The 18,722-nt window shown below is 40.6% G+C and overlaps 3 protein-coding genes across 9 annotated transcripts in view; all 3 read left to right on the top strand.

Moving 5' to 3' along the window:
- Positions 1–66: 66 nt before the first annotated feature.
- Positions 67–4,169, top strand: LOC100678283 (poly [ADP-ribose] polymerase tankyrase-2). Of its 4 annotated transcripts, none has more exons than XM_031921063.2 (5): positions 67–294; positions 423–842; positions 933–1,159; positions 2,184–2,339; positions 2,422–4,169. In XM_031921063.2, exons 4-5 carry the CDS (start codon positions 2,334–2,336, stop codon positions 3,868–3,870), a joined length of 1,455 nt encoding a protein of 484 aa, XP_031776923.1. In that variant the 5' UTR covers positions 67–294; positions 423–842; positions 933–1,159; positions 2,184–2,333; the 3' UTR covers positions 3,871–4,169. The 4 variants fall into 4 exon arrangements, with proteins under 4 accessions (XP_031776923.1, XP_016844334.1, XP_031776926.1 ...); XM_016988845.3 differs by having other exon boundaries at positions 89–294; positions 2,190–2,339; XM_031921066.2 differs by lacking the exons at positions 67–294; positions 423–842; positions 933–1,159 and adding an exon at positions 1,170–1,359.
- A 92-nt stretch (positions 4,170–4,261) lies between these two features.
- LOC100118447 lies at positions 4,262–8,300 on the top strand. Of its 3 annotated transcripts, XR_004226362.2 has the most exons (7): positions 4,262–5,502; positions 5,583–6,021; positions 6,109–6,355; positions 6,670–6,991; positions 7,090–7,202; positions 7,315–7,479; positions 7,558–7,788. XR_004226362.2 is itself a non-coding variant. In XM_031921061.2 (6 exons), the coding sequence occupies exons 1-6, from the start codon at positions 5,233–5,235 to the stop codon at positions 8,193–8,195; spliced, it is 1,551 nt and encodes a 516-aa protein (XP_031776921.1). In that variant the 5' UTR covers positions 4,262–5,232; the 3' UTR covers positions 8,196–8,300. The 3 variants fall into 3 exon arrangements, 2 of the variants coding, with proteins under 2 accessions (XP_031776921.1, XP_031776922.1); XM_031921061.2 differs by lacking the exons at positions 7,315–7,479; positions 7,558–7,788 and adding an exon at positions 8,102–8,300 and having other exon boundaries at positions 7,090–7,268; XM_031921062.2 differs by lacking the exon at positions 7,558–7,788 and having other exon boundaries at positions 7,315–7,510.
- Positions 8,301–9,420: 1,120 nt separating this feature from the next.
- Positions 9,421–18,722, top strand: part of LOC100118409 (plexin domain-containing protein 2) — a 40,763-nt gene continuing 31,461 nt past the window's right edge. The window contains exons 1-2 of one of the 2 annotated variants that reach the window (XM_032598802.1): positions 9,421–9,761; positions 9,841–11,462. In XM_032598802.1, the coding sequence (XP_032454693.1) occupies positions 11,354–11,462 (109 nt within the window). In that variant the 5' untranslated portion in view covers positions 9,421–9,761; positions 9,841–11,353. Of the gene's footprint in view, positions 9,762–9,840; positions 11,463–18,722 lie in introns of those variants that run through there. The other variant, XM_016988844.3, reaches the window with a different exon arrangement.

Below are 18,722 nucleotides of genomic sequence, written 5' to 3' on the forward strand. Positions count from 1 at the left end.
CTGTGACGCAGCATTGCATGTCTACTATGTCACAATACGTAATACTTAGGTTTGCACTTTACTGTAGTCCATCTAGTCTTTTTATCTGTAGTGGCCATAGTCCCTCAATCAGCTGAGCATTTGTATTGTTCCTAAATACGTAACGAAGAATTAAGCAGCTAATATAAAATAAAAGTCCTTTACAGAAGTAAAGAATTGCTGAAAAAATCTTCCATTGCGTTCTTTATCTGCCAGTATAATACATCATAAATCATTAATTGCCCGTATAAAATGCCAGTGAAAGTCTAAAAAAAGGTAATAGATAAATTAATATAAAAGAACTTTGGTACGGAAAGGGATTGTTTTAAATAAGCACAAATATAATAGGCCTTATGAGATCCAGTAGAATAACAAAATCCTATTAAATTATATTTTATTTACAGATTATTAAAAGTACCATCTTTCATTTGCAAGGGACCAAATCCTGGCAACTACGGCCCTGATTTTCATACGGCACTGCGGGTCACGTGACTCTGCGTTCCCCCTGCCCCCGACAAGGAATCTAGTCACCCTGTTTTTTTTTCTATGTATACAGTACACAAGCTGCAGCGAGTCTTCGTGGTAGTATAGCAGCAGCAGCAGATTACAGTGTTCCTTAGCATGTAATCGTCATCAAATCGTCATCACAACAGTATTTGAAAGTGATCGGAGTTTGTGTTCAAAAATCGCTGATCGTCAAAATTTTCTGTACGTCGTCGTTGTGCGTGTGATCAGCTCCGATATAGAAGTAACTCGGTCGGCGACGTGAGACGCAGGCAGCAGATGCAAAGGACTCCTGCTCCCGCCTCGCCTATAAGCTACAGGTAAGCTGTCAGAATCCTAAGCACTTCGTAAGTTTCTTAATAGAAAACCTCGAAGAAAGTGGAAACTAATTTGATTTTAAATTCTCCTAGATTCAAGAATACGAACTCGCATGACACCGTAATGCACAGTCGATGAGCAGCATAAGTCTAATAGGAATGAACATTAAAGAAGTCAAAAAAAAATCCAATAACAATCACTGAGTCAGTATCACATATCGACCTAATAGCTACGTCTGAGACTGTTTGGCAAAAAGAGGCCCACTGCTGTCTGTGTAATTTAAGGTCGAAAATTATCGACTTTCTTGCTACATGAGGAGGTGAGAGTTAATCGATATAAAAACTTGAATTCAGACAATTTGACGACTTCGAAAGATACGACAGTGTGGAGCACGGCCCTTCCGAAAATGGTCTGCAGAGTTGGCCATACAGGGATTACTGCAGCATATGTCTACAGCAACCTCTGAAAAAATCTTTGCAGGATATTTGCACTTCCTATAGCTGTAGATTAGTTTTATCAGTTAATTTATCATTTTCACACTTAAATTTTTTATTTGGCTATCTTCGGTTTAAATATTTCTTTTTAGAAAAATATCTACTTGTATTTAGTTCAACAAGTGTCAGCAAGTGTTTATACATTTTTTTTTTCATACTCTAACATCATTTGATAAAATACTCGCTAGTGGAAATAAAAAATGTAATAAAGTGTAATAAAATATAAGAAAATGTATCAAATCGTACCATTTTGTACGTTTTTGTTGGATTTCGGACATTTTTTACGTTTTATTACAGTTTGCTAGATTTCATTACATTTTGTTACGTTTTATTACAATTTATTACAAATTCATTGATCCAGGATTTCATGAGGGTCTCTTCTTTGAAACGACAAATGTAACAATACGTAAAAAAGTATAACATAATGTAAAAATTGTCTGTAAGCGTAATATTATATAAAAAAATGGCGACTTTTTTATTTTCTTACTTCTGCTTACATCCTTTTACTTTTTTTTGCAATATCTTATACGTTGTTACATTTTATTATAAAATTAATAATTAAAAAAATATATTGACTAAATTAGGCGGCAAAATAACATATGTAATAAAATGTAAAAAAAAAGTTAACAAATCTGAAAATGTAAGAAAGTGTATAAAAACGTATGAGAAAAAAGGTCCGAAATCCAACAAAAAGGTACAGTTTCTTACATTTTCTCACATTTCTTTTACGTTTCATTACAATTTATTACATTTTTTTCCACTAGGGCTATTGAAAGATTAGTCACTAAACTAAAATAATCAAACATATGTTTAAGTAAGCTGAAAAATTATATAAAACTTTGTTTTTAGTTGCAGAATAGGCCAGAAAAATTTGGATTAAGCTGATGGGACAATAAAAGTTTTATTTTAACAAAAGTCCAACCTGAAGGCGACGTATTTAAAATATTTCTATAATATTTATTGAATTCAAATCGATATCAAGAAAATTAATATTGCGAAATGATGGTAAGTAATTATTTAAAATATTCATCGCACATTACGCATCGATTATATATTCGTAATAATTATTTGCATATTTATTTTTCAGAGTGACGTTAATCGAACAGAATCGTTTTCAACAACGATTAAAAAAGCCTTAAGAACTGAAGACAACGGAGCAATATTGGCCCTACTCACAGGAGTAGACGTCAAAAGTCCTATAGATTCTGGTAGGAAAACTTTATTGCATTTAGCCGCGGCCTACGGAAATGTTTTTATGACGAATTATCTTGTCAAACATGGATGTATCATTGACGCCGAAGATGAAGATGAAATCACGCCTTTGCTACTGGCAGTTTACTTTCGTCACATAGATGTAATACGAATCTTGATCGACGCCGGTGCTGATCCGTGTAATGTCAATTCCAAGGATAGAAGCCCGATTTTATACATAAAGCTGTGGGACAACGGAGAGGCCATCAGAATCGTGAGATTAGGGATCGAGGAAAAAAAAGTGTGTAAAGAGAAGGCGATGAAGCTCTTCCTCGATGCAAACTACAATAATTTACTGTACAGTTGCTACTGCAATTCTCTTCCTTATTTACCGTATTACGACAGTTCCGACAGAACCAACGAATTGCTCTTGATAAAGGGTATATTTTCAAGAGACTTTCATCAAATTCAAATGATCTTGAAGTACGGAATGTTGTCGTATGTTCAGCATAAAGACAGGTATACCGCCCTGCATGCCGCTGCAACGATCCATCCGCAATTCTTCCCCGAAGTTCTGAGCACTATGCAGATGCTTTACGATCGCGGCGCGGACGTCAATGCTAAGGATCACAAAGGAAAAACTCCTTTGCACGTTGCAGTGAAACACGTGAACAATCACGCGATCACTTGGCTGCTTAAGCGAGGAGCCGATGTCAATGCCAGAGACAACAACGGTCGAATTCCTCTGCACGCCGCACGTAACACGTTTTGGTTTACAGGCAATAAGAGTAATGTAAACCAAACCTTGGAACTCTTGCTGCGCAATGGAGCTGACATACACGCGATTTGGACGGAGGATCGAACGTTACTCGAGTTAGCGAAGGAAATAAACGAAGTTTCAACTAGCAAATTAATTTTGAGGGAGCTAGCGCTCTTAGAAGTTCGGGGGATGACTCTGAACAATCGAGATTTGGGGGTTCTCGAACAAGATGCCGATATGAAACTTTATTACGACAAATGCAAGGTTGAGTTGCAGTTCGCGAAGGTGTGTAAGATACTCGAGGACACGACGCTTTTCGACTTATTAACGAAAAATATGCAGGCGCTGAATATTCACGCTAAGAACAAGGATTTCCGTAAAACATTCACAAACTTGAAAATAAGCGAGAACTTCCCGATCATTTCACGAAGCCTGAACAAATTCATCCAACATGTGGATTTGATTAATATGACTACTCATGCTGCGGAAGTACTTAGCGAGGTTTTGTCATTCTTGGATGATCTCGTTATTCAAAAAATATTGAACTACTTGAGTACAGAAGACCTGCGAGTATTAGCTCAGTAAATTTGTATGACTTTACATCTTATATGAATCGGAATTTTCTTACACCAGATGGTGTATCAAAGCAAAAAAAAAACGTATATAGCAGATGCGTAAGTTTATAGCACTCGTGGCGAACAAATAGCTCGTTACCCGTGCACAAAATAGAAATTTAACTTGTTGCATAATATATCTCTATATTATATCTTTTAAGTGTAATATATATTGACAATTATTCTTAAGCGTAAACATATGATATAGAAACTTATGTAATAAAATAATATTTTCACGATTTCTATGATATATTATACGCATACATTTTACTTTTTAATACTTCTTTGACCAGCCCTTCGTATTTCGTAATCCGAACTTATCTATCACATTTTATATTAAAATTATTTTCCTCATTGTTGAGCTATTCTTAATGATTCTACCTCGAGTCGTATAATTATTCGTTGAAAGAAGAAAAAATCATGCGAACATTAATCATGTAATAATGTAAAAAATCTGTGGGGCAACAGCTTCATAAATTGATTCAAATTTATAAGTACTTTTAAATTAGATTAGTATTTTTTAACCTACCGCATATTCGCAGTAATCCATCTTCGCTTAAAAATGGGTCTAATTTAAAAATTATGAACACTACTATGAGCGAGTAGCTTCGAATGCTTTGCCTACGCTTCAGGAATTTAATACTTTGTAAACTTAAATAAACAAATGTCGAACTCTCGACCTCCAACTTCGATGTCTACAAACCTATAAATGATGTTATGGCATCGACTCGTCCAGCAGATTTTTTGTAGGCGATTCTTCATTAAGTTTACCCGAAGCCGAATTCTGAAGCGCTCTTGGGAGTTAATCACTAAAATTATCAAGAAGACTTTAGGAAAAGATGTAGTTGCAAATTTTTGAAATACATTAGCTACCAGGGTATATTCTGCTTAAGGCCATATCGAACGATAATACCGCGTACGCGTTACGCCCAATAAGAAAGGCCCAGGATGCAAACCACTCATTACTTATGCCCAATACAAATATGGCTGATATATTTTCCGTTAGTTTTAGCAGATTTAAATTGCGCTTTACATTGTTAAGGTTTTTCCTCCATGCGTCGAAAAGATTTTGAATGTTTTTGACATCAAATATGTAGTGAAAGCTATTTAGGTTAAAGTGTTTATTATATAAAAAAAGATTCTACTTAATTATTGAATTTTTAAATTTTGATTGCAAATAACTTACAATTTGCTATTTCATCAATGGTTTAGTAAATTTTTCTAGAAGTATCTCTATCAGTATAGCATTTTTTTATTTGATATCACTACTTATAGTCGACTGCCTTTCAAGTAAGTGACGAAACTTCATACAGGTTATAAAATTAATCGTGCAATGGAAGAGTCATACGGCGAAGAAAGTCATGCTTCTTCAGAACCAAGCGATGATCAGCTACTAACATGTCCAAGTTTTCGTTCGTATTCTTCCCTTGTACTTCTAACCTGCTCCAAAATTGGCGAAGATGATGAATGCCGCTTGGTTAAGTTAAACAACACGATAAAAAAGTTATCAGATCTGATCGACGATCCCATAAACAAACAAGATACCCCGTATATCGCGTGCCTACTTTGCAAATTTCTAAGATACAACGGCTCCGACGGATACGTATCCTTTCATGACTAAAATATTAGCGTATAATTTAAACCCCAACCTCCAAAAAACTTAACAACCGATATAAAAATCAGTACGTGAAGCACCTACCCCAGATCGGCGAAATCCTTGAATTCGTCGCTCTATGCGCAAGAATGTCCAGCGAATATCTCGACATCCTGTACCAGCTACTCGAGCTCTGCTCGAAACCATTGCTTCTACACTGTACCTCTGAGATACTGACCTGTGCAAAAACACTCCGACGCTACTTCAGCTTTTTAGGCTATCTGATGATCCTGGTGCCGACGAGGCGAGCTTTCATTATGGCCAAAACAGCGATCGAGGGACTTGTCACCCATGAGAAGTCGAAGAAGAGGAGGAGAGACGCGGTGAAGCCGGATGCGCGCCGCGAAGCCGTGGAAGCATCGAGGCTTCCAGTTACCCTCGACGAGCTCGCGGAAGTCGTCTCCGACGAAACTTATCCGGATATTCTCGAGATTATCCTGGCGCTTGTTTCCGTTTCGCAAGTTTGTTGTAAGCTGTTTCTTCTTTATTTGGAAAGATTTTATTTATTTAATTATTCGAAATCAAATAAGAAAATATTTAGAACCGATATGAAAGGTCACAGGTTTCTGGAAACTGGAATAGTGAATCAAATCATGCTGAAAATGCGTCCGTTCTACGGATGCGAATGTCCTTGTATTCCTAATATGGATGATGCAGATTTACAACTTGATAAGGAGGATTATTACAAGTCGTTGGAGTTGAGCGTGAAAATTCTCTGGAGACTGATGAAGTCGAGGATACTTTCGAGCGAGTTGACGGAAAATTCACAAAACTCAAAACCACCAAGTCAAGCTGCTCTAAGGTATGATCTCGCTATGATCTAATTGTAAATTATTTTGTTCTAGTAAAAAAAGTACTAAGATGAATATTCAGTGATGGGTTTATTTATAAAACACACATAACTATTTAAATTAGTGCCAATGATGCGCGATTTTCATAATGTGCAGTATACTGAATTAGTAAATGTCACCTCATATCCAGCATTCAAAAATAAAAAATCTAGATAAAACTATTTATTTATTTACAAATTTTCGTAAAATTATTTTACAAAATTTTTATTAAAATCAAAACTCCTCAAAACTGTAGTAAATGCAATGATACTTGTCCGAACAACAGAAGCTTAAGAGCATCGTTTCGACGGGAAGTGTTACGCGCCGGTCGCAGTTCTCGCAGCCGGAAGTTGCGCAACGAGCTAGCGAATTTGATTTTGGCGAATCTAATGCAACAGAGCCGAGGCTCGGGCTCGACTTGGAAGATCGTCGAGTCCGGAATAGCTGATGACATAGCGGACCTCGTCGTCGCTACTGAATTCGGGACATGTGGTACTTGGGCCGAGACGGCGATTATTGAAACAGACTCACTCACTGGGTTAACGTTCAAGAAGACGCTGCTGTTGAGCATAGCCTTGATTGTGGAATCGCAACCGAATGCTGCTGAAGTACTTGATCATGTTTTTTGTTTTTACCAGTTAATCGTCGATTATTTTTGTAGTGATTTGTTACGAATTCTCGAGTTTGTTAATGTGATATTGTACAGGCACCGAAGAACAAGCGCATAGTGTCTGGGGTTCTTCAACTCGTCGATCTTTTCGCGGCTACGAAAACGCCCTGGAATCCCGAGCAGATCTGGCATCTTTTCAAATATGCGTTGTATGCACTGACTTTTCTCTCGCCAAAAATAGCAGATGAGTTTATCGAAAATTGCGGCTCGCTGAGGTATTGTATGAACTTATTGTATCAGTAGCAACTTTTCATTTTTCAGTGACACCACAGTTTGGGAAAACGTGATATTCGCATCGCAAATGAAATGAGTTTCATACACAACATACATTCATAGATAAAATCTTGTGCAAATATAAACTCTCAGCTTATAACGAAAATAACTGACTACCTCGAAACGATTTGAAGCCCAAAAATAATATACAACGTTAGTGGGTTAAACTCCACAATTAATTACCTATATTCATGTTACTAAATTATTTTACGAATGCACTAATTTCTTTAGTTTCGGGATGCTGTATGAATTTAAATATTCATTTATTAATTTGACAAACGGATATCAGCAAAGCATTAAAAAGTTATCCTTATTTAAAAGCTGAATGTATCTGTTGAAAATCGTCCAAGTGAAATCTTAAGAGTAATTGAATCGTTGCTAGCTTTTGATAAAAAATTACTTATTGGCACTTGGTCGTAACAACTCCTCTGCTTGCGCACACATACACTGTGATATTATTATACTGTAATCGTTTCCATTGCTCATTTTATTCACGATAACGGTAATAATTGTGCTTTATTATTGTACGACTTTCGTCTCTTTATTTAGATTACTCTCTTTGCTCGAGCGATTTACGAAAGTAAACTACGACGAACATCACGTTATATGTCTCGCCGAAACGATGTGCTCTCTTTCCTCGGTGAATTGCGACGCTATATTAGTAGACTTTCGTGAACATGATTTCATTTCTGTGATCCTGAGTAGGTCACATTCACATAAAATTTGTCTGGACCATCTTAAACGAAATCGATAATGAATGTTCACGTTATTGCAGAGCTCATCGAAAGAATTCTGGATTTCGAAGCACTTACAAAATCCCATCAAGAAATCGTAACGTTTCTACTCGTTACCAGCGAGAACATCGTTGAAAATCAAAAGCATTTGAAAGACTGCAATTCCATTTCAATAATCAAGACCGCCGTCCATTCTTTAAAAAAGTGCTTGTATCAAAAGCCAGAAGACTCGGAACTGAAGCAAAGGTACTTCCAGCTCGAATATCATAAAATTTGCAATTCGAACTGCAATATCCTTCGCTCTAACCAAACACAAACGTTGCAGCTTCCTCGCGGCGATCGGTAGCTTCATCTGGAAGTGTCTGGCAGACCACCCAGCATCGCTAAACGATTTCTTACTAGCAGGTGGACTGTATCTGATTTTAGACCTCGTGGCTGGCTCGGAGCTTCCAGTGCAGAATCTTTATCTCGGCTTGCTCGAGAATATCTGCGAGAACGAAGCCTGCAATCATTATTTGTTTTCTTGGCGATGCACTGACAAGAGCAGCGGCTTCGTATCTCTTCTGGCAAATATTTGGAGAGAAGAGGAGCGAACGTTTGGCGTTCAGAGAACTCCAGAAGGCTGCATACAGAGTAGACATGCATTACATTCCTGCGTTTGTATGCGGAGTCAAATATTTTTCTATCTCACTTCGTAGATCTCGAGTCACCGATTATGAACGACGAACAGTGGCTGTACCTGTATTTTATCAAGTCTGTGAGGAGTTCTAAGACAGTCGTGACGTCTGCCACGGGACCAGCTAGACCGAAGATTTATAATTTGCTTAAATTAATTTTTTGCAACGTCGACAGCGGTTGTCGTAAAACTTTGATGGATGGACTTTCATTGGAAGATCGAGTGAGTAAATGTGAATATTCTTCGTATCCACCACACGGCGATGTGTATTTTTAAGGACGATAAAAATATCGCTCTGTTCTTCCTCAAAATGCGACGTACTGCGTTATTATCTACTGCAAGTATATCTCGAAATGGTTTATACGTACTATAGATCTGTCGCGGTGCAGTAGTATACCCGTATGCGCTTACTTATATTTATCTAGCAGATATGAGGGTATAAGATAGCGTTTAAGTTCTTTATCAACTAATCTAATCGATAATCTCTTCGAGTATTTTATTTCCTTGGATTAGATAGAGCTTATACACAATGTTACGCTGAACATTTTTAAATCGCATCCACCGGTAAGAAATGTCATACACACTTCGTAAAACAATCCCTTAATTCCCCTCAGATAACAATGTTAACAATCGACGCCTACGCCGAGCTGAAAGCCAGCGAAGCCACGCTCGAGATAACCGGCATTTTGGAGCAGACACTGAAAGCCTCCTCCTCTGCACTGGACCCGTCGAGTGTGAGCCAGAAGCTTCTCGCGCGAGCGGCTCGTATTCGCGACGATCAAGGAAAATTTCTGGAGCTTCGACTCGCCGAGGAGAATCAAGCGGAGCTAGATGAATTTCGGAAGATACGGCACTCCCGACTGAATCCTGCCTTCGATGCACTGAGGGAATTGTCGTTCGTAGGCAGGACCAGCCGTAGGGAGTACTTGCTTGAGAAGATCGGCGAGATTAGAAGGCAAGCTGTGGAAGCGACGAGGGATGTGCAGACGATCTGTCGGACCTTCGATTCAGGGGCTAATGTCTCGGTGAGGGTAAATCGCGAAATTTTGACGCGTTGGCTCTTCGAAAGAGTGATAAGGACGCTTTTTATTGTCGGTTTTTCAGACGGTCTTCGGCCAGCGCTTGAGGATGAAAAGTATATCAAAGCCTGACAAGACAAAGGATGAAGTATCTATGGTTTCCCCTTCGACGTCTCCATTATCACCTGGCGTTTCATTGTGCTCTCTGGTAACGGCTGTATCCGATTCGTCCTTTTTACTCCGGACTTACGAGTTCGACGAAAATGGAAACGTTCGGATGAAAGCGTAATTTGTTCGTTATTATATATAATTGTCTGCGACAGGCGCGTTTAAACGATAACAACGTTGTAACGTCAATTTAGCTTCGTCTCTTTCACGGCTGATTATAAATTTAATTAAAGTTTCGTGATAAAAATGCGGGTTGCTACGGTTTCCTTTGCAGCAATTAAAATGTATACATCCGCAGCTCTCGATCATTGAATATATGCCGTATTTTTAAGTTACGGAAACGCCGCTGATTGCCCGGCTATTTTAGAATCAAAACTACTCCGCATCTCGCAATCTCACGGAATATAAAACGAGCATCGCAAAATATAAAATGCTCGTCAATAATCACCACCGCGTTGAAAAAAAAAATTCACCATCCGCGTCAAATTAATGAAAAGCCACTCGACATAGAGAAGAGACCGTCCATATACCTCCAACAAAGAAGAAACCATCGTCTCGCGTATAAAGAGAGAAAGAGAGAGAGAGAGAGAGAGAGAGAGAGAGAGAGAGAGAGAGAGAACACGTTATATAGCAAACGAAGCCCATCGAAGTGAACGGCAAGCCAGTGTATAGAGTATAGGCGCTCTCTCACTCCCCCACACGCACACGAGCCAACGCCGCCAGTTCTCCGCGCACACGAATATACTTGTATATACGCGAGAGACCAAGAGAGCGAGAGAGAGAGAGAGAGAGAGAGAGAGAGAGAGAGAGAGTGAGAGATAACTCAAGGGGGGGGGGCAGAGCAGCGCCAACTGGCACTTGGCTCACACGAACACGCTCCGTTCACCAACACACTGATGAAAGAGCGGAGCGAGCGAGCGGTTCGGAGCAGCGAGCGCCGGCAGTTCACGTTCGGTTGCCTCTGCGCGTCGTCGTCGTCGTAGTCGTCGCGCCGCGGAGTCCCCCCTTCACTCGTTTTTATTGTACGTGCATACACCTATATACGTACGTAAACGTACAGCTGCCTTGTTTTCTCAAGCTATGTATAACAGCAGCAGCGCGTCGTAGTTGCATTATTCGCAGTACATACTATAGTCGGCGGTGTGCGCGAGTTGTAGTATTTGAAAAATCGAAGAGGGCAAGTGTGCGAAAAATTCTTCGCTATACCAAGAAGAAGAAGAAGAAGCTATAATCTTGTGTAGAAGAAGTCGTAGGCATACACACTCACTCACACACACGTATACGCATAGAGAAGCTGCGCAAGTACCAGTGTGTGTCCGTACGTGTGCTTCGATAGAAGAGAGAAGAAAGGAGAGTATACATATACAGTGAAAGAGAGAGAGAGAGAGAGAGAGAGAGAGAGAGAGAGAGAGAGAGACAGAGAGAGCATAATGGGAAACATGGCGTGTGACCAGTGGTGCACTCGCCGATCGCTGATCATCTTCGCGATCCTCGCCTTTGACCTCGTCGCGACCGGATATGCCGATGCTGCGAGAAACGGTGAGTATCTGGATTTTTTTTCCAAGCGAGAGAACATCGCGTGCGCTTCGAGCCGGTGTTGTGGATTTAGTGATACAATAGAGTATGAGTGCCGTCGTGTGACGGTGTGGTGTTGATGGTAGTGGAATCCATACTTGTTGCTATAATGGATAACGTGTTATATTCCCGGATTCGCCGTATTATTACTATATACTACGTGGTTCTGGGAACCTGCTCCCGTTGTTATTATTGTCGTTGTAATGCGAGGCATAAAAGTCGGTTTATCAATGACGATCGTTATCGGTACACGATCTAGAATAAGATAAAAATCGATGAAACTTGTCATCCGACGTATACCTGTGACGAAATTTAACGTAATACGATATAACTCCGGAGAAATCGGTGCGTCGCGAGCCAGTAATTTGAATTTCCGAAATTTTCGTCTTAAAAAGGCGCCTCTACTGACGTCAGTCGGATCCACTCGCGGTCAGGGCATTTTTCGACTTCTTTTCCGAATATGAAGACGCGCACGCGTGTGCGGTTTTGAGAGAAAACAGCTGTTGAATAACCAGAACATGCGAGGAATTTCGTTTCGGATAGCTGAGTACGAGGGTTATATGTACACGGGGGTCGTTAAATTTTTCTGGTTCCAAGAGTGTGCTTACCGGGAGCAGAATCAGACAGTAAATATTGTGATTGGTATACACGGTGTTGGTGGCATTGAAAAATCGGATTTTGCATAAATGAACTAATAAATTGCCGATGCCCAGCTCTGCACTAATTGCCGTATCGAACGTACAATCGCAGTATAATAATACAGTGTAGATTTTGCAAGCGTTTCTGAAAAGCTATAGGATATGGAAACGCTTATGCTCCAGTATTTATTATTGGCCGTTTTTAGTATTAGAATTCAATGTACCGCCACTCCGATGTTTACTATCGGCCATTCGAACAGCGCAAAAGTATACTAGGAAATAACCTGCAAAAAATTAGAATCGCAGTATAGCTTATAAATACCGATCACTGCGGCACAGCACAGTAAATCACTCCTTTTACCCGGAATCGAAAATCGCTTTCGAGAAAGGATCTCTATGAACCGAGAGAGCGAAAGACTCCCGTTGTATATATTATCTCGCTCCTGGCATCGCAAGAGAGAGAGAGAGAGAGAGAGAGAGAGAGAGAGAGAGAGAGAGGGAGAGAGAGAAAGAAGCATAACAGTTTTCGCCTTTAAAACGCCAAAAACGCGCGAGGTCCGAGCGTAAAGTGTGGGAGAGAATCGTTGAACGTATCTCTCTCTCTCTCTCTCTCTCTCTCTTTCTCTCTCTCTCTCTCTCTCTTTCTCTCTCTCTCTCTCTCTCTATCCTTCTCGAGACTCGATGTCAAAGCAAAAAGAGATAAAACTCTCGATGAAAGAGAAAGCGCGCAAAAGGGAATTCGGATGTATTTACGTTTAAAAATTTTGAGGCTGAAACGCGGAAAGGGATAAAAAGAGAGAGAAATGAGAAAGTAACGGACAGCAGCTCACGGCGTTGTTATTACGGGCCATTTTAGGCGAGTTTTCGAGAGGCACTTGTGGCTTATGATTTTTGAACGTCAATTGAGGACTCGCGCACACGAGAGAGGCTTTATTATTATGGTCGTATATAATGATAAGGTGGAGAAATTTAAATACTTGATGTGTACAAATGAGCTTTTTATTGCAGCAGGTCTGAAATTCGTTGGAAAAAAAATTACTCAGTGTGTTGACATTGTTGTTTTGATAAATTATTGATGATTCGATTTTTTCAAGTGCGATTTGAATTTGACCTTGTTTCAGCTTGCGCTTTCATAAATGAATAAATGAGATGTAAATTACGAAGCGAGTGAAAACAAATCCGTTACCAGTAGATCGGGGATAGCAATCGGAAAAGAGAGCGTAATGTGCATTCGTTATTTTACGAGTAAAAGTGCGTTGCGCGTGAATCTGAAAAGCTCGGATGTAAAAGAAAATTAAAAATCGTAATCATCGCACGTTAACTGCTCCAAATAAAAAAGTCACTTCTACAGCTCTCAAACTTTCTATAACAGTAGATCTAACGGACGTTCTTCTCTTATCGGACCAGTACACTCTACGCACACGCATTCGCCTGTAAGAAAGAGAAGATCAAACATCAGAGAAAGAGTTAATTAATTTTTTTCGACTGAACGGATGCGTGTGCAGTTGATGTACACAAACGAGAGAGATAACGAAAAGTCGGCGGAACGGAATAATAATAGTAATAAAAGGCTCGCACGAGATATATGTCCGCTCACAAAAAATCGAACGCGTACACCAGATCGGCGTTATAAAAAGACACGGCCGAAAAAATGCAGAAACCGTCGCGAGAGAGTATATAATAAAAAAGAAACTCCGAGCCATGTGTGTGCACGAGACGAAAAGCTGTTATAGCTACTCCCTCGCCTTTCTCGCCTGTTGAATGCACCGCGGGAGAATCTACGAGAACCGGCCACCGTCACATCACACACGTATGTACGCGGCACACGTGTGCCGAGTTTTTCGAGTGTGTGGGTGCGAGGCGCATCAAAGAGTCTCGCGACGTTGCAAAGACAAGACTGACGAAGTTGTTCAGGAGATAATGACAGTGGATTGTTCCGTTCAATTTTCATGCGACTGTATTAGAGACGATCGGTTGAGTTCTATTCCTTTTGATAAATTACCGCTGGCGTCACGTTGCAAAATTATAATGCGACGGCGATGATTTTCTTTATTGTTCGATAGCCTATGCGCGACTGCTGATGAGGAGTATAGGATTGTAGCTATGCACGATTTACTCGTTGTGAAATGATGAAAAATGAGTAGTTTTCTACGTAAATCTTTACAGTAACAAGCCAACCTCGCGTCTGGAGGCAGAGCCACGTCGAGACGACCGAGCCGTACATTATAATACATTCGTGTAACGTGGCTCCTCGTGCGCACATAATCCACGCGCTCTCGTCTCCTTTTGTCTCTCGCGCATAAGAGAGACGCCTATAAGCGCCGACGATGTGACTTCCTATTGTGCCTCGTGGAAGAGGAACGTGACCGATATGAGTAATTTCGCGCCGAGGGACCAGCGCGATTGCGATTTCGCGGGCGTGTCCCAAGGTGGATTGTGATATAGCTGTTCTCCTGATTAGTTATGAATTTTAGGATGTGTTACATTGCTGACTTTGGGTAAAGCTCTTCTAGTATTTCTTACGTCTATGAAAAGACCGGTGTTATGCGTTTGCAATCAAATTATGAATACACAGTCTATTTTACAACTCGTTTTTACAGCCAGCGATAAGAGCAACAAGGCAGAGTTTTAAAATCTTTACGATCTTGAGTTCTAAAAGGCAACTTTGTCTACTAAAACTACTCGAATATAATATTATTATTTCAAATTCTGCAGATCCGTTTGTTTTTCCCGTAGCGCGCACGCGTCGAAAATTCCAGACAAAAATAAAACGCCGATTCAGCTCTCTTTTACGCAACGTCGAGTGCAAAAAAGGCCCCAAAAAAAGACGCCAACCGCGTGAACAATCGTTCTGAAATTACATCCCGACGACACGCTCTTACATTATCTGGCAAAACATCTGTATAAAACTCGCGTAATATGTCGTATAGGTGTTCACGTCCCGTTCGAATCATATCGCACGCGAATGACGCTTCAGAAATTACGAAGGACGTTTTATGAAAAACTATACAGCCTCAACGAAAAAGAAAAGAATTAGCAAAAGCGAACGGATCGTCGTTTCCTCTTCTCCGAGCTGGTTATATGCGTCGCAGCCTTGCGAAAATCGCCCGAGACCTCGTTAAATATCATTGTTGCATCTGTCGGAACAAACGGCCGGTACGAGAACGACGGCGACTCTTCGACAGTGTTAATTGCTTCGGAGAAAATTCGTTCGCGACGACGTCTATTAGACGGAGACCTGAATTCACGTGGAGTTTTATTGCCTCTGACTCTGCGATTGTTATTCGAGGCCTGCGATACACGTAGCGGATTTTGATAGTGTTTTAATTGCACGTGTGTGATATAATTTAAACATGACTGTAAAGCCGGTGCTTATGCGAGGAGAGGATAATCCGTAATAAGCGTTTTTTTAACTACGATGGGCATCGTGTTCATTTTTACGGATGACGAAAGGAATGGGTTTGAAGCGTATGTTTATTGTAGTTGCGATAATAACGGAATACATAAATGTCGTGTGAAAGGAAAAGCTTGGCTTGCATCAATTTTAATTGTAATTTCGAGACAATTCGGAGAACTTATAGAACTACTCGAGCTTACGTAAACTTGCACTGCTTTTTGGAATTAATTCAAGCGCTTCTTTATTCCACCGATTCTACATTTCAACGTACGAATTTCCTCTCGACATATACACAGTATGAAATCTCTCGCACAGCAACGATTTTTAAAACCCGCATAAAAAGCAAAATCGCAACCTTCGAGCTTCGCGCTTTATCAGCACTGCAACCTTGTCCGATCCCGCCTCTTTCCACCCGAGAATACGCTCTCAAAAATTAGATTACACTCTTTGCCAAAACATATTCTCGCGACGTCACAGAATTCACAACACATCCTTCTCGCATCTCGTTTTCCTCGTTCGAAACAAACCAAGTAGTACACGCAGCGCTAAAAAATAAACAATGCCTCATCCGCAGACGTCCCCAAAGCCATACAAGCCACTCTCGCGAGTAGTAGTGCTGCTCGCTGAAAAAAAAGGCGAATCGGTCCAATGAAAGCTCACCTTGGCCCAGCCGTATATACCACAATACTCGCAGGTGTGTTGCCTCGATCTTGTCGGTTCTCTCTCTCTCTCTCTCTCTCTCTCTCTCTCTCACTGCCGCAGCTCGCTTGGCGTTGACAAGCGCGAATCCCCTCCGAGAGATGCCATTATATAGCTCCCCTTCGCGTGTACACTGCGCGTGAATTGATCTACGGTATTATTACTGTCGCCATGGCTGTCGCTATGACAGCTACATGAAAACTCATCCTTTGTTGACTATGGCCATGTGGTTTTTTTGTGACGGTCAGATTTGGTAGCAATACCGTGGATCAATTCACGCGCAGTGTACACACAAACACCTCCTTTTTTCGTCTCCGCTTTTTGCGGCGTTTTTACGCTCCATTTTTCGAGTGTATAATACGCACGAGACGCCGGGGGTTTCGCACCTCTGCGGGCGCGTTGTTTGTGGCGATTAGACCGGAGATTGAACATTTATCGCGAGGTTACTGCTGCAAGGTCTTGTTTTTTGCGAGGAGCGTAATTTTGGTGCTCGCCACGGCGTAACATGGATTTCTCGGTTTACGCTGGTGTATAGTCTCTTATATCCTTTGTTTTAGAAGCTTTCTGTCGGCGATATTGCGAGATAAACAAGTTTCATATCGGAGCTATACGTCCGATATTACTTTTTTGAAACTTAAACGTATCGTAAATACAACGAGTGCAGCTCGCAATGAAAAAAATAAATAAAGCGCGTTATTATTGCGCCGTTTGGCACAATGACAGGAGATTAGTCAGTTGCGTAAAGCTTATGGGAAAGAAAAAGTTCGCGAGCCTCTAAGTCGTATGCGCAAGAAGCGTCTGTCGTTCTGTACACAGAGATACAGAGATAGAAATGTAAATACGTGTACGTAAGTCGAAAGAAGAGCACATACGAGTAATAGTGTATAGTTATAACGCTCGTCGTCGAGTGAAACGCGATTTCGCCGCGTTATTACCGCGCGCGTCCCTTTCGCCTCTTACGCGCGCGTGAGTGTACTATGTGTGTATAATACTTGTTTTTAATTGTTCCCGCGTCTCACCTGTAATACTGCTGCGCCGCACTTTTACAAGGAAGTTAGCTTTGGGTTTTTTTTTATTATCTTTGTACGACGAGTCGTATGATCTGTTGTTCTTTTCTTCGGTTGCATAATTCAACGATCGAGTATAATCCTGCTTTAAAAAAGACATGATAATCGTTCTATTCGTTTGAATGTTCTCAATTCGAGTCATTTAGAGCTCAGGTATAATATTCACAGAAAAGCCAGAAAATTGGTACACCCTTGATATAAAAACGAGTCATCGTGAATTAGCTGCCAGACAAATCGTACGTACAAAAAGTTTCTTTAATACTTCTCAATGACAAGCCTGTTCAAGCCGCCTACGAAGCTAAAGCTTTTCCTCAGATCACACAGGCTGATTTCCATCGCAGCAGGATCCGTTTGTGCGTCCGAATTCGATACGTCACTTCAAAGACAGGCATTAAAAATCGTACGCGACCCTCATCCTCTCTATTGTCTTCCTCGTCGAGCCCACTCAGCTCTCGTCATAATTTCTACCTCCTACTCCTCTTCGATACACAATACACACTACCTCTTCGTTTCTCTCTCCCGTATCCACCTACCTATATATCATATACCTAATATACAGAGAGACAATGGAGGAAAATCTTCGGAGGTGAAGCTCAGTCCCGAGGGATGCTTATCCGCAACACAGCGCAGAAAACGCTCCTACACAGGTTCTTATAAGACGTGTCTATTTCCACGAGCGAAACCGTGAATGCAAGTAAAGAGCCGCGGTGAAACTCGAAACCGTGCCCTACCTTGGCCTTATGTGCGCTGCTGCTGCTCTGTGTTTGTGTATGTGTGTGTTGTGGATCGGATGGCAGAGTAGAGACGCGCAGACTCACGTTTTCTTGGTAGAGAGAGAGAGAGAGAGAGAGAGAGAGAGAGAGAGAGAGAGAGAGAACGTCCTTTTTTCCTCCTTGTTCTTCCTTATTGTGATCTACTGCTGCTGCTGCTGCTTCTTGAGGAGCGACTGATATCCGGTGACGATGAACTTGAAAAATAATATCGTTTGACGTAGGAGACAAGCGGTGAATACGATACGTCGCACGTGTATGTAAACTCGGTAAACGACGATCAGTATAGGTAGAGAGGACTGTTGGAGATCAGAGGTGTTTGAGGAAAATTTTGTTTGTAAGAAATAAAAAAGGTATTAAAAGCGAAAACGAAAAATTATTCTAAAAAGTGATTATTATAAGAAAGGATGAGATGATACTATTTGTAGTTGCGAATCTGTGATTAAACATTTGCATAGGCATAGTTTATACATTATTGCGTTACGAATGGTTGTCGAGTAGGACGTAATCGAATGCTATAGCTCTTTTTAGCTTATCGTGTCATTCTTCACTTCTTGAACAGAAGTCAGAAGAGCTTCAATTTACTGATATGTACTATTTTGTTATTTTCTGTGCATTTATTTGTTTAAAAACGTTATTCAAAACTCATTTTA

The sequence above is a fragment of the Nasonia vitripennis genome, chromosome 1, assembly GCF_009193385.2.
Source record: "Nasonia vitripennis strain AsymCx chromosome 1, Nvit_psr_1.1, whole genome shotgun sequence".
NCBI classification, from domain to species: Eukaryota; Metazoa; Arthropoda; class Insecta; order Hymenoptera; family Pteromalidae; genus Nasonia; species Nasonia vitripennis.

What these genes read in the sequence shown, in the direction of transcription:
- LOC100118447 (XM_031921061.2), top strand. Translation starts at nt 5,233, where the DNA reads ATGGAAGAGTCATACGGCGAAGAAAGTCATGCTTCTTCAGAACCAAGC. An exon ending in TTCCGTTTCGCAAGTTTGTT is followed by an intron (nt 6,022 to 6,108) that starts GTAAGCTGTTTC and finishes CCGATATGAAAG; the next exon opens with GTCACAGGTTTCTGGAAACT. An exon ending in CCAAGTCAAGCTGCTCTAAG is followed by an intron (nt 6,356 to 6,669) that starts GTATGATCTCGC and finishes TCCGAACAACAG; the next exon opens with AAGCTTAAGAGCATCGTTTC.